At 45.3% G+C, this 14829-nt stretch overlaps 2 protein-coding genes across 2 annotated transcripts; both read right to left on the minus strand.

The window, feature by feature from the left end:
- Nucleotides 1-390: 390 nt before the first annotated feature.
- LOC109750233 (uncharacterized) lies at nucleotides 391-5370 on the minus strand. The gene is made up of 2 exons (XM_020309193.4): nucleotides 4042-5370; nucleotides 391-739 (listed from the first exon to the last, which is right to left on the minus strand). Exons 1-2 carry the CDS (start codon nucleotides 5361-5363, stop codon nucleotides 730-732), a joined length of 1332 nt encoding a protein of 443 aa, XP_020164782.2. The 5' UTR covers nucleotides 5364-5370; the 3' UTR covers nucleotides 391-729.
- Nucleotides 5371-8291: 2921 nt separating this feature from the next.
- On the minus strand, nucleotides 8292-9628 carry LOC109750235 (protein EXORDIUM-like 2). The gene has a single exon (XM_020309194.3). It carries the CDS (start codon nucleotides 9548-9550, stop codon nucleotides 8594-8596), a length of 957 nt encoding a protein of 318 aa, XP_020164783.1. The 5' UTR covers nucleotides 9551-9628; the 3' UTR covers nucleotides 8292-8593.
- Between the last annotated feature and the right edge of the window lie 5201 nt (nucleotides 9629-14829).

The raw sequence follows: 14829 nt of genomic DNA on the forward strand, positions 1-14829 counted from the left end.
CACAGAGCACAAGAAAAAGTGTGGCATCTCACAGGCAGTAATATAACCATCAAGTTAGCGGTTGGATTGTAGGCCACACGCATGCAATTACCTACTCGAGCAAGCCACTCGATGTCGCTTGCAGGAGGATCACATGCAAAAGGAATCAACCCAATCAGGCCGCAGCAGCCACCATACCTCCATTCTCCAGACGAGACAAACAGGCGCGAGCTGGTGGTGGTTAGGCATTCAGATTTTACCGGTGCGCTTGCTGCTAATTCACATCGGCCACACGTATTAGGTGAGCATAGCTTTACAGGCAGGCAGCTTGGTCACATTCGGCATAATCATACTCAGTCACGGGGAAACACAACAGCAGCGACAACAACAAACCGTTCCCCTCCAGTAATCTACATCAAAAGCCTCGCCACAGGGCATTATTCATCAAAGGTGGTACAACTAGCTTGTCCTCGTGAAACGCAAGGTGAATAGGGATAGGTCCCAGAATTCGAGCAACACAGCAGCGGTGTGATGAAGCAACGCACTACACTACTCTACATTACACTGCACTAGCATGCAGAAAGCATACATCTCCTAGCCACAAGCCCATTGCCCTAGATGGAAAGTGAACATCCGTAGGTACTGACATGGAGCAAGCAGCATCGCTGTGCATCAGTCTTTGTTGCATCGCAGAGCATGGTGTGGTGTCTGTCCTGGAGACTGGCCTCCACCGCCGAGAGATCATCAAGCTCAATCCTCCCTGAAGAAAATGGAAAACACAAAACACCTATTGTTACATCACATCACATGGGCCAAAATGTTGACGGCAGCATTCATTTATGATGCAGTGACAACAGTACAGCCGTACATGTACAACTGCGGTGATCAAGTAGAGACATACTGTAAACGTACAAGAGTAGCCCCAACAGTAGTGTTGTAAACGCATACGGGTGGTCCTTACCAAGATGTACCAACAGTAGTTTTGTAAAGGTACACGGGTGGTCCTTACCAACTACCAAGACGTACCAACAGTATTTTTGTACTTTCGATCGACATCTGAAAGATTTCTATGATTACGAAAAGAGCTAATGTGCTCTCTCATAAACCCAAGCAACGGAAATCCATCTCAAGTGGAGCTGCAATTACTGGTCTGTTGATTATTATTTTTAACGTCAGTTAATTGGCACAAAAAAAGGTTCCCACATTATACTGAATGTTCCTCTCTATTACATATCACGAAAAGTCTACCTTCCGTTGCTCCAGTATAATAAAGGGTACTGTGAGTCGTGAGGATTGAGAGTGTCATTTTGTGAACTTGTTGTGATTGTGAAGCTAAGTAATTTTCACCAGTGTTGCGTTTTAATATTTTCACACAACCTATGTTACATCGAGTCATTGACCACATCACAGAATGTGATACACAATCTTAGTGGTGTGCTTTCGTCATCTGTCTACTGAAGCAGTCCCTAAGCGCTACCAATGTGCAATATATGCATACCAGTAGTGAAGAATGCAAAATCTGCAGAAAACCAGGGCGTGTGTGTGCATATGTGTGTGTGGTAATTCAACAACACAATCAGAGAACAATGTATCACATTCACCTACAGGCCTCAAAATGGATGCATATAGACAAATTCACTGACAAAGATCAACTCTAGCATCAACTGATATACTGATTGTCAGAACTCAGAAATAGCCCTTTTGAGCAAACAAATTAAAACAAAAACCATCCCGTACAGGAAATTGGTGTTGAGAATATACAAAATGCAAAATCAGACCATGAAATGATTGATGTGAAGTCATGAGAAGAATGTGAATGCAATCCAGGATATCAGCGTGGAGGTCCAAGACGGAGGGCAATGCTAAGATTATTCAATTATTTTCTATGTTTGTTGCACTGACTCATATCATCAACTTCAGTTCAGCACGTGCTAAAAAAGCATCTGGACATTGATAGCTAGCTGATATCTTCTTTCTTTCATGCTAGGAGAGATACTTACATTAAGGCTTAGTTTGGTATTTGCCGTGGCTTATAATCCACGGTCATAGCATTTTCTTTATAACCACAACAGCGAAATTATACTGGTCTCTCAACAGAAATAGTCTACATCAATGTATCCAAAGTTCCATTAAAATGCCAGATAAGAGTTTTCAAAAGACTGAGGGAGAACGGAACTTTTCCGGTCAAGTTTTTGTATCATAAAAGTAATAAATGTAGCCTGAAAAAGAGCATAAATTTTAGCATGGTGACAGAGTTAGCTACTGAAACAAAGGTTACATCAGCTTACAGGTAGGGAAGAAAACGGAAGGAACCGAGTGCTGCCGCATTTGTTTTTGTATTTTTTCTAGAAGCGGAAACGTATACAAAAATCCCAGGAATGAATACGGAAACAGATACCACCAAAAATGAATACAAAGCAAACACGGTGCGGACGCAGATACAAAACCAGATGTTCGCCGGAACTAAAAGACCCTTGAACAATTGAGAAAAAACACAAGCAAACTGGCGAACTATTTCAATTTATATGACTACAAGCAAAGATCTCCTAAACCAGCCACACCCATCGAGTCTGTTATGCTCAATGTAGAGGCTGTTCTGTATTGTTTTCTTCTTTTTTGCTGGAACCTTCAATCTAATAAGGTCTGGCCTTGAACCTGTTACTTTCTGGTTTCGTTGCTATCAATGGAACCAGGGGGGCTCTTGGGCCGCCCTGTTTGTCTAAAAAAACCATGGAAGCACCTATACACTTCCGCGAAGATGGGTGGGAGGCGTGTGGGCTGGCTTGCTGGTTTAGTGAAATGTAGAAGGGGATTAAGTTAGGTACTGATATGGGTTTTATTGAGTGCTGGACTGAGTAACGTAGCCATGGAAAAAGGGGAAGTTCTGTATTTACGGAAACAGAATTTCCGTTTCCATGGCTGTTCAGCCGGAAAACGCCATTCCGTTTCCATTTCTGTTCCCGCTTCCATATTTCCTCTCCATTTCCATTTTTCCGTCAAAAATCCAGAAAGTTTCTGCTCCGATTTCAACTTTTCATCCCTACTTACAGGGCTCCAAGGGAATTTTCTCTACTGCCAAGAGTGCAATCCATCCAAAGAATCAAGAAGTCTGCTGGACTAACAAAATCACTTTTCCAGACATGATTTAGGTTTTAACCAATAAAAACATGTTGACACATTTTCATTCTTGCTGTAGTCTGACAATCATATCCATAGGTTTGCATGACCAATGACTTAGCACTAATTTGTCAAATACGCCCTAACATAGATTAGAAGTTAAATCAGCATTGGATCAACTGAGGTTTATCCACTTTAATAAGATGGTTTCAATGTGGAAATTGCGTAATATTACAGAACGTTCGTACAACGATTTGTATTCCAATCTAAAATGTACAGAAACAATTTCATGCAAGTTGTTCTTGCAGGTCTTAAAACTTTCTGTAGCACTTTGCTCTTATTAATATTATAGCACTCAAAACTGCATAAGGATCCAGGGAGGTGGGGTGCAAATAGTTGTCACGTAATCCCATGTTGTACATCAGCCTGTAAGGGGCTGTTTGGTTCTAGGCCTAGCATTGCCACACTTTGCCAGACATTCTTGCCAAGGTTGCCTAAGGTTAGTTCTTCAAAATGAGAGCCACAAGTTGGCAAGCCTAAGGGAATCTTGCCACACTTTTTGTGTGTATGCCATGTGGGGCCCAAGTGTGGCTTGCCTAAGGTGTGGCTTGAACCAAACACTCACCTAAGTTGGTCAAACATGCCTAACCTTAGGTGTGGCAATCTTTGACAAAGTTAGTCACAAACCAAACAACCCCTAAATGTCTTCCTTCTACCGTTTTACGTTCTACGGCTATGGAATGGACTCAATGGAGTCCCTTACTAGAATTAGCTTGGCTCTGAAAATCATTGTGCTATTTTGAAGCTTACTTGGGAGAGAAACTGAAGCACTAACTATTCTCTCATCTATTTCCTAGATAGGTGATTCACATATGAACTAACAGGATCGAATAGTTGGCATCAGATAAAATTACACCATGATTAAAGAGTGTTCAGGATCCATACCATTTGATAAGTGAGCCAAAGAGGAAATGCTGCATGATGGGCACCTTCTCAAGCACTTCAGCCTTGTACATCTTGAGCAGCCCACTGTTCACCTTCTTCCAGTTCGGCACCGCGCTGATATCATCCAACATCGGCGAATGCTCCGCAAAGGGCCCCTTCTTCACCTTTTTCACATACATGACGCACGCCAGGTACATATACTCCTTTGAGAAGTTCTCCAAGATATCCGGGTTGTGGATCGACTTGGGTTTCATGTACTTGTGATCAATCAGTTGTGCAGCCCCAAACACAAAGGGCAGGAAATGGTAATCATCTAGTCCCCAGACGCCGTGCGAGCCCGCAGGCTCCAGCAGGTACGTGTCCTGCAGCGTGCGCATGAGGTCGAGGTAGGAAGCAAACACGCGTAGCACGACGGCCGGGTAATCGGGCTCGGTGATGAGCCCGAGTCGGGCCAGGCAGTAGAGGAAGGCGGCGAAGTTGGTCTCGTGCCCCGTGCCGTAGTCGATGCGGGTGCCGTTGCCGAAGGAGTCGAGGAGGTACGGCGCGAGCTCGACCTCGGCGCCGGCGAGGTCCGAGGGGGACGCGGCGGTGGCTGTGATCGGAGCGATCAGCTCGTTGACGGAGTCGCCGAGCTTCTCGTGCCAGAGGCGGAAGGCGGGGTTGCCGTAGCGGGAGCTGTGCGGGAACGGCGGGGTGGAGGCGACGAAGGCGGACAGCGCGGAGATGAGGTCGAGGAGGGCGGAGACGGCGGGGGAGGGAGGGGAGGGGAGCGGGTCGGAGAGCTTGCGGCCGTGCACGGAGGCGGAGAGCGAGGCGACGAAGCCGAGGAAGTGGCGGCCGTGGGTGGAGTCCTTGAAGCGGGCGATGTCGTCGGGGGACGCGATGCGCTTGGCGGGGGCCTGGAAGGCGAAGGGCGGCGAGGCGGGCGGCACCGGCAGGGGCTGCGGGACCGGGGAGAGGACGATGGCGGCGGTGTTGGTGGGCGCGTTGATGGCCGGCATGCGGATGGGGCGGTAGGCGGGCGGCGGGGAATCCCCGGTCCAGGGGGCGGGGGCGGGCGCCGCGGCGGGCGCGCCGCAGGAGCGGCAGAGCGGGGTGTGGATGTGGCCGGCGTGGGAGGGAGGCGAGGTGGACGACGCGGCGGCTTGGGGGCTCGATTCGGGGTTGGACATGGCTGCCGGCGGCGGGGGATCGCGCACGGGGAGCTCTGCTCGTTTGGGTCGGTGAGGAGGGGATACTTTGGGGAGGCACTGACGCCGGGGGAGAAGAGTCGCGACACGCGGAAAGGGAATGGTTGCTTCCGTTGGGCCGTGTAAGAGCATTTGGGCCAGACTGGAAGGATGGGATGTCCTCCTTTCGGCTCTTTGATAGAGTGCTCCCACTGCTAAAAAAAAAGATTGCCTAAAAAAATGCTAAAAAAAGATAGATTGCTCTGGCGAAATCACTATTAAGAGGTAGCTCATGTGCTAACAAGTGGTACACTGTGCGTCACTTGTCGCAACCTGGGTTTTTTTTTCTAGCTTCATTTATTCAAAACATTATATTTCTTCAACCATGCATAAATGCTGAATCATTTTAACCGTTGGATTTCTTGCGTTGAGATCTTCGAAACTATATCAAATGGTAATAACTTCCACAAAATTTCTTTTAGTAAAAAACATGAAAAACAAAAACCAAAAAACCCAGAATAAAAAAAGTCCGGTAAAAAACGAAAAAAAACTTAACCAAAGAAAAAAAAGAAAAACAAAGAAAAAATTGGAGCCCGAAGCACGATTGCGGGTTTTTCACCCTTTTCCGTTTTAGAAGCACAATTGGTTTCCGAAGAAATACATTTGTGAGTAACAAAAATGCGCTTTTCGTGGAAGCACATATTTTTTCGCTTTCCGAGAAGCACAATTCATAGAAGAAAATCTGTGCTTTCACGAGAAGCAAGCACAACCTTTTTTTGACAAGCATGCGCGGAAGTAAATCTATACTTCTCATGGAAACATTATTTTTCCCTTTCGAGAAGAACAACTACGCTTCTCAAGGAAGTAAATTTGTGCTTCCACGAGTGCTTCCATCGAGAAACAAATATGTGCTTCTCGTGGAAGCACAAGTTTTATTTCTTTTCATAAAGGAATATTTACTAAAAAAATGGGAAAAACAGAAAAAGCCAAAAAAGAATAAAAAATACTCATCTAAACTCGAAAAACGCATACAGAGAAATAAAAGAACAAAATCCAAAGGGGCGGCCCTACACGCAACACCTGCCGGCGGCTGGGCGCACTCGCATTCGAAGAAGTGACCCTTGCGGGTAACCCTTGGATACGTGCTCCGGCCAGTACTATTTGGCGCGTAGGCCAAATAGCGACCTGGCGTGTACCCCTCTCGTGCACATGTCCTTGGTATGGGTCGACCCTTCCTGGGTTTTTTTCCACGGGTTTTTAGAAAGTTCTAGAATCTTAACTTGCCTAGAATTTTTCTATTTCTTTATTTTTCCTTCTAGGTTTTTCTTTCTTTTATATTTTGGCCTATTCTTTTCATTTTTATGTTCTTTTTTATATCATTTTTCTTTCTTTTTTCCCTTTTTTATTTTATGAACATCTTTTAAATTCATAAATAATTTTAAAAATCATGGTTTTTTAGAAATAATGAAAAATTTCCTTTTTCCATTTTTCATACATCTTTCAAATTCTTGACCACTTTTTAAAATCATGAACATTTTTCGAATATGGGACCATTTTTTGAAATCATGAACATCTTGACATGTGTGAACATTTTTCTTATTCCTAAATTTTTTTCAAATTCGCGAGCATCTTTCAAATTCGCAAACATTTACTAAAACGGCTGATCATCTTTTGAATCGACGAGTATTTTGGGAACAAAATTTGAAATTCTCGGACATTTTTTTACTTTTGATGAACTTTTTTTGAAATGTATGAACATTTTTTGTATCAATAATTTAGTTTTAGAAATTTTGGAACAACTTCTGAAATGTCCGAACATTCTGAATATTGTGAAGATTATGGCTGAATATTTTTTAAAATCATGAACATTTTTTTAACTCATGAACATTTTTCAAATTCATCTACAATTTTCGAAATAAAGAACTTTTTGGAAAGCCCAATCATTTTTTTTCTTAATTGTAGATTCGTGACTAGTTCTTAAAGTAAGAATAAATAAATAAATGAATGGAAGAGGAAAATAGAAAAAATTAGTTGGGCCATGCGCCCGCACATGGGCTGGCCCAAATCATGCGCGGAGGAGGCCTTTGCTGAGTATCCAGTGCACAGCTCGCGAATCTTGCAGCCGTGGATAATAGGGGGGCTCACGGGTGCTCTCACCTTCTAGTCGGGAGCGTCTTGTAGGTCATAAGGCAAATTGTGGGCGAAGGCACCGTATAGGAGGTCCCCGAAACGCAGTAAATGAGCCGGTCCTTTTGTAGTTAGGACAGGTGACTACAATACCTATTTTTTTAGAGAGAATATCACACTTTATTCATCAAGGATAATTACAAGAGACTCCTCACGGATACAACCGGGGTTACATAAAATATAGAGTAACTAGAGGGTTCCTGGCCAAATTTGGGAACCCTCTAGAAGTTTCCTAACCCGGTTTTTCTCTTTATGTTATTTTCTTTACTTTTTTTCTTTTAAAAAACTAAAAAAATTCAAAAGATGTTTATAAAATGTTCACATTTGAAAAAAGGACTTAAGAAATATTTTTGTTTTAAATTTTTTCTCACAAATTCAATAAATATACTTGTTTTAAAAAATATTTGGGAATTTTAAACATTGTTCTGAATTTAAAAAAGATCCCGTGTTCAAAATTATGTTGAAAAATTCAAAAAATGTTTGCATTTTCAGAAAATATTCATAATTTTCAAAAGTTATCCTTGTTTGAAAAATGTTTATAATTGCATGACGAACAATCATGTGATTAACTAAGGATCAGTCAGCTGAATCCAATGCGTTTCTATCTTATATCTGATATTACCAAGGAAAATCATAGACAACACAGAAGAAGGAGGACTTTGATACTCCCTCTGTCCCAAATTACTTGTCGTAGAAATGAATATATCTAGACGTATTTTTGTTCTAGATACATCCATTTGTATCTATTTTTTGGACAAGTAATTCCAGACGAAGGGAGTACAAAACAATATGTAAAAAGTTACATTGAAAATCATATCGATCGTCTTCTTCCTTCGATAGTTCGCCGTCCACTCGAGCATGAACTTGTGAAGTTTGGATTTTTAATCGCCTCTCTATCAAAGACAATAGCACCAGCAACAACATCCAGTGTGTCGAGAAGCACCTCTGAAAATAAACATGCATGGAAAGTCATTCATACTCGCATACTGCGATGCATGACAACTCACACGGAGTACAATACAACCTCTGCTGCTTCAGAAAACACATTGCAACGGGTACGGATCAAACAAGTAAATGCAACAAAGTGAACTACACTACAATGGACTGAAAAATAAATGGAGGAGGGCATTTATTTCTCCTCCGGATCTCATGCAGCTAGAGTGCGAGACCATCCATTTTGCCTGCTCCCACGGCGTCTACACAAGCGTCCTGCACTGCGACGTTGTCGGGTCCCACAGCGCCGGGAGCAGGTACTTCCTCCCGCTCAGCCCGACGGCGTTGTAGCCCGCGCCGGTGGCCCGGTCCACGAGCAGCCTCCCCGGGTAGCCGGGGTAGGCGCCGCTGCCGAAGATGCCGGCGCACGCCGTGGCGGCCTCCGGCCCGGCGCCGTCGGCATCATTGCCCTGGTAGTACCCGTCACCGTAGGGGTTGGTCACCGTGCCGGCGAGGAGCGCGGCGAGGCTGATCACCATGCCGTCCGTTCCCACGTCGCCGCTGGGCGGCACGAGCGGCGGGGCCTGGGGCCCGTACGACGGCCGGTGGAACGGCCACGCGCACTGGCCGGGGCACTGCTGGGCCGGGTTGCCCACCCACAGGTAGGCGTACCTCGCCCTGCCGTGCGCGCCGGCGGTGGCGTGGTCGTGGACGCCGCACCGGGACATGCAGAAGGGCGCCACCAGGACGTCGGGCGCCGTGAGCACGGCGGTGATGGCGCCGCGGTGGTGCCCCGCGCCCCTCGCCAGCGCCGTGACGTTCTCCAGCGAGAGGGACCGGCCCAGCGACATGCGCTCGTCGAGGAGCTCCCGGCCGAGCCTCAGCCGCGCGCCCCCGCCGCGGTACAGCGAGACGGTGCGCCACCAGGACGCCACGGACGGCTCGGCGCCGCCGCCCGGGGCCGGCGCCGAGACCGACCGCACGAAGTCGGCGACGACGGCGCGCTGCGCGGGGGCGAAGCGGCCGTAGTAGAGGACGTTGACCTTGACCGTGAGGTTCCCCGTGAGCAGCGCGCCGCCGTGGTCCCGGAGCACGATCGGGTCGGGCTTCACCAGGAACAGCGTCCGCGGGCTGTACGCCGCGCACCGGGGCGCCGCGGCGAAGAGGAGGGAGAAGAGGCAGAGCAGTAGCAGCAACGACGCCATCTTGCGGTCGCCCATGGCATGCAGGAGGATCAACGATCGAGCTGATTCTGGCTGTGAGTACTGACTAGTGATGTGCTTGCTGACTTGTGTGTGCTTGATGAGTTTGTCGATCGACCACGGTCTGCGGGGGGCTTAAATAGCAGCCCGGAGCGTATGGGGCGTAAAGACGACGACGTGAATACGTGATGGGGTGTGTGTGGGGCTTTGGCGCGTCAAAGGAGTTGAAGGAACCCATGGCAGGCGCGTGCACTCGTCCGGTTCCGCGGTTCTGGGTTTGAGTTCGTTGTTCGGGGACATGGACGAGGAGAATGTCAGTGCCACTTGGGTGCCAACGTGACCGCAACAATTTTCATGGCTGGCTGTGGAATGCTCTGAGATTTTTCTTGTGTTGTGACCGGGATGCAAGTCCGGCCGACTGGATTTCTTAGTTGATTTACCAGCTTTCGAAGGTGGATTGAGATATACCATTGGTGGCTGGTGCACAAGTGGTTTTGTTGTTACTGGTACATGCAATGCACGTTTTCTTCAACACTACGTGTATTGCACGTTAATATTTGAAAGAAAGTTAATTGCATGTTGCTATTAGGTAGGATATCTATTATGCGTTAATTTACTAGAAAAAAAGTTATACGTTAATTTTGTGATTAGTATAGAGGTTGATATTTAGCATGATATTAGTTGCATGCTAAATATGTTGAACACTCATCGTTGGAGCAATCTAGATCGTTGGATTTTTTTGCCTAGATTAGTTGGATCCACCTTTTGGGTCTTTTTATATTGACCAGTAGATGCGTACGCCCAATCCACCTTAATATTAAAGAGGAAATTAATTGCACGTTGATATTAGATAGGATATCAATAATTACCTGATTAGCATAGACGTTGATATTTGGCAAGATATATTAATTGCACGCTAAACATGTTGAATGCTCATCATTGGAGCAATCTAGGTCGTTGGATTGACATGATTCGACGGCCGAGATTAATGGTCTACCTCTTTGAGTCCTTTTATGTTGATGTTAGGTATAGATATATAGATATAGATATAGATTCAGTCAAAGCTAGCTTGAAGAAGGAAAATGCACAAAAGGAAATATCTTTATACAAAAGATATGAATGAGAAATTGGATCATAAGCCAGACTTTACTTCTCCATTCGATTATTTGCCCCCACCCCCGAGATTGGCAGGTGGGGCCGGGGCCACTGGTCATTAAAACAATCCTGAGGCAAATCATCCAAGCCCCTATAAAGTGGGGCAAATTATCCAATCCCCCAGATATGAATCGGCCCAACATAAGTTATGTAAGGAATTAGGGCATCTGCAACCAGACCAGGCAAAAGTAAGCTCCTAAACATCTTTCAAATGTCTGCATGCACAATTGTCTCCCTCACTTAGCAAATCCTCAAACCCATACAATGTTATGCAATGTTAAAATAACACACGTAGTTCATCTAGCTAGATCAACACACACATAGCATAGGGGAGTTCATATATGCCCACTATAAAATATCGGCATGTTCTACTAGCTACGTATTATATGGCTATGGAGAAAGTTCCCGACGACCCCCTTGCCCTTGCCGTCTTCGTCATGGAAATAACGGTCGAAGACGTAATATGGATCGATCCAAATCTCTTCATTGCCGGAAGTGTCCGATCTGTCACCAGCCTCCTCCTCCTCTTCCCCCTCTTCTTATCACATTTGCTAAGGATTTTTAACCTGAGTGTAGATTTTATTGCACCAACAAATTTCCACTTCTTATCACATTTGCTAAGGATTTTAACCTAAGTGTAGATTTTATTGTTCAACATGAATTTCCCAAGGACCTTTTCCATTTGCCTCCATCTACATGGGCTCATCAGGAATTTATTCAAATGGAGCGCCTTTGTGCAAAGGTTTTAACAGAAGAACACATGCACTTGACTGATACCTGGAGTTACATTTGGGTTATTGATAATTTTTCTTTCCATAAGGCCTACAAATCGTTGATTGGTTCTCAACCCCGCCCCCTCATTTGAACTGAATTTGGAAGAGCTCTTGTCAATCTAAACATGAGTTGTTCTTTTGGTTGATTCTACATGACAGGCTCAACATAAGTTTGTTGAGGAGGAACCGGTTTGTGCTTCAGAGTTACAATTGTGCCACTCTACAATGACCTCAAGAGGAATCTCTCCTCATCTGTTTTGGGATTGTACGTTTGCTCAAATGTGTTGGAATTTTGTCAGTCCTAGCACAAGAGAAAACCTCTTGGCCTTTGAGACTTCTGTTTATCTTAGAAGCAAGCTCAATGTACCTTTTTCGATGAAGATTATCACCATTGCATTATGGGTTACCTAATGGGCAGGAACAATAAAATCTTTAGAGCTTTCCTTGTCGAGGTTAAGAATTAAGAAGAGATATGGTCTAGCCTTCAATTCTTGGCTTACTAGAGTAGGTTGTCCGATTCATTTTCTTTCTTGCTTTGTTCTTTCTTTATTTTTTGTTTCTCTTCTGTCTTTGGCTTACTCAAGCCTGTGTACATATACATTTTTTGCTCTTATTAATAAAAATAAAAAATTACAGTGGGATTTCCTTCCACTATTCGCCTTAAAAAGAAATACATGTGCAACCTGAAAGTTCACCTAAAAACCAAGATTTTTATTGGTATCTTTACAAGGGGTCATGTTGACCAAGGATAACATAACAAATCGTAACTGAGATGGTAGCAAAATGTGATGTTGTTAAGATGATGAAACAATAAATCACATATTTCTCTTTGCCCGTTTTCGTGCTTGCTATGGAAGGCGGTCCATGTTGCTTTTAATGTTCCACCACATACCTGTATCTCTAGTATGTTTGGAAATTGGTTGCATGGGGCAGATAAAACACGGGTGGGAGTATCAGCTTTATGTTGGATAACTTGAAATTGTCATAATGATGTTGTGTTTTAAGAGAACTAGATAATACCCCGCGCGTCGCTGCGGGAATTGGTTACAATACATTTGATGAGATTTTTTTAGAAGATAAATATTTTATTTGTAATATGAGAAGTAAAACTAAAAATTAAATATGATTTTGTATTTGTTTATTAAGGTTATGTTAGTGGAATAATCTATTTGGTTATATAGGATATGATGGTACATCATGCATTGTCATGGTATTCATAGCTGACATTAAGGGTCTTGTTGTAAAAAAGGAATATAACACTAAATTGACATTGACAATTCCAAGAACAATGTGACATGGACAGAGTATATACAACCTTTCATCTTGTTGGATTATCAATGCTTGATTGCCAAGAGATTATCTTGGTTATGGAAGAGTTGTCCACTATTTTTTTAAGGGAAGAGTTGTCAACTATGAAACAACGCACTGCACAAAAATAGAGTTGTCAACTATCAACCTTCAATCCTTATATGTGATGGTTAATTGGTTACCAATTCAATATCAAGTGCAATATATATCCATAATAACATTATTGACCTTTAGATTCGATAATGAAAAATAAATTAGGTAAAGAGTCATGCATTTCCATTTACCTTATTCAAAGGAACAATGCCCCAATGATAGGGAGAAGTTCAGTTTGCACACTCAAAATAAAATGCTAAGTACGTGCTTAAGGTGACACAATTGATGCTGAGAAAAATAGAAGAGACATGACACATGAGTAAGGAAAGTAGATTGGTACATGCGAGCAGGCCCCGACGAAAAATATAGGCCCTCTTTTTCCTCTCCCACCGCCGCACCGCACACCATGCCGACCGGCTTGCCGTGCTCCAGGCTGAAGGAAAAGGAGGAGGTATCGAGGGTTGTACGGCAGGGCGGCAGGCAGTGGCTAAGATTCTTGGTGGCGCCACGACGGTGTGGGGTGGCAGGCAGGCAGCCGGGGGCGGGTGAAGCCCATGCAGACAGTTGGTGGTGGTCGACTGCGCGAAGCCTATATGGGAGCTAGCGACGGTTCGTCCAGGCACGGTGTGCAATGGCACAAGCGCAACCGCCGCCCCGCTACCCCTCCAGGACTCGAGCCTCGAGCCCTTCCCATCCCGCCGCACCTCGAGCAACCTCCCTGCTCCGGTCGCCCACCCCCTCGAGGCCTGAAATTGAGTTAGCTGGCGACGGCTTCTCCTAAGATTGGGGAGGGGAGCAGTTGAGAAGGAGGGAGAGGGAGCTCGGGGTGTGAGGAATCGAGCGTCAAGCCCTTCATCCTGCTCTGCCCACCCTCGCGTGTAGGTCCGAGCCTCCGACCGCCCCGGCCAGCAGTCCTCTTGCGCCGGTTCAGTTGGACTGTAGATGCAACGGATGTACTCCCTTCGTCCAAAAAAGCTTGTAAGGGATAGCTTTTTCGGACGGAGGGAGTACATGTGTACTAATGCAATCGATCCCTTGCTCAATTGATTTGCTTCGCATCACTCAATTGATTGGTTTCGCTTTCTTCTCCATGGTCTGACCACTGATTCATGGAGTAAGAGTGCAAAACGCTAGGAGCAGAGAAGCACTGTGCTTGTTTGGAGCCATGCCGGCGAGCCATACGTACAACCGCTCGGATGGAGCTGACGACGGAGGCACGGCGCATCGCCGAGGAGTGCGCCCATGCGGGAGCAAGCGACGCACTATGGGCATGCAACGGTTCAGTCCACGGACGGTGCAGTAGCGCAACATCCAGCCCCATCTTGGCATCGAGGTCGCTCGCGCCGGAGCTTGGTGCGCCGGAGCTCGGTTCCGACAACCGCAACTCAATACGAAATACTGTAGGAGGGAAGATGAAATGCGTCGAGAAGTGAGAGACGATGCATCTGGGCTCTTCTTCCGTTCCAGTTATAGAAGGATGTGTCGTCCGTTATGAATTGTAAACGATGGATTGCCTCGGTGACCAGGGCTGACGCGCATCAATTAAAAATTGAATCCGAAGGAAACGACGGATCGGTTCAGTGAACAGGATGGCTGCGCACTAAGAAAAATTGAATCATATGCAAACGTACGGGTCGCTTCGGTGACCAGGGTCATTAAGTACTAAAGAAAAACCAAGTCGCATGATTTGTTGACGGAGTTGTATCGGTGGCAGCTGTAGGGGCAGTGATGATGTGGCTGCAAATGGAATCAGTTTTTGCTTAGATGGCATGGTTGCTGACGTGGACAGCTTGCATGTTGAGATAAAAATGATAATGAGGATGAACTTCTTGGTAGTACTCCTCTGTCCCATAATGTAAGACGTTTTTTAACACTACACTAGTGTTAAAAAGGTCTTACATTAATGTTAATTGGCGTTGTTTTAGTACAAATATAGGATTAGAACTTCAATTACTCCATCAGATCCAT

This window comes from Aegilops tauschii, chromosome 7 (assembly GCF_002575655.3).
Source record: "Aegilops tauschii subsp. strangulata cultivar AL8/78 chromosome 7, Aet v6.0, whole genome shotgun sequence".
Lineage (NCBI taxonomy): Eukaryota > Viridiplantae > Streptophyta > Magnoliopsida > Poales > Poaceae > Aegilops > Aegilops tauschii.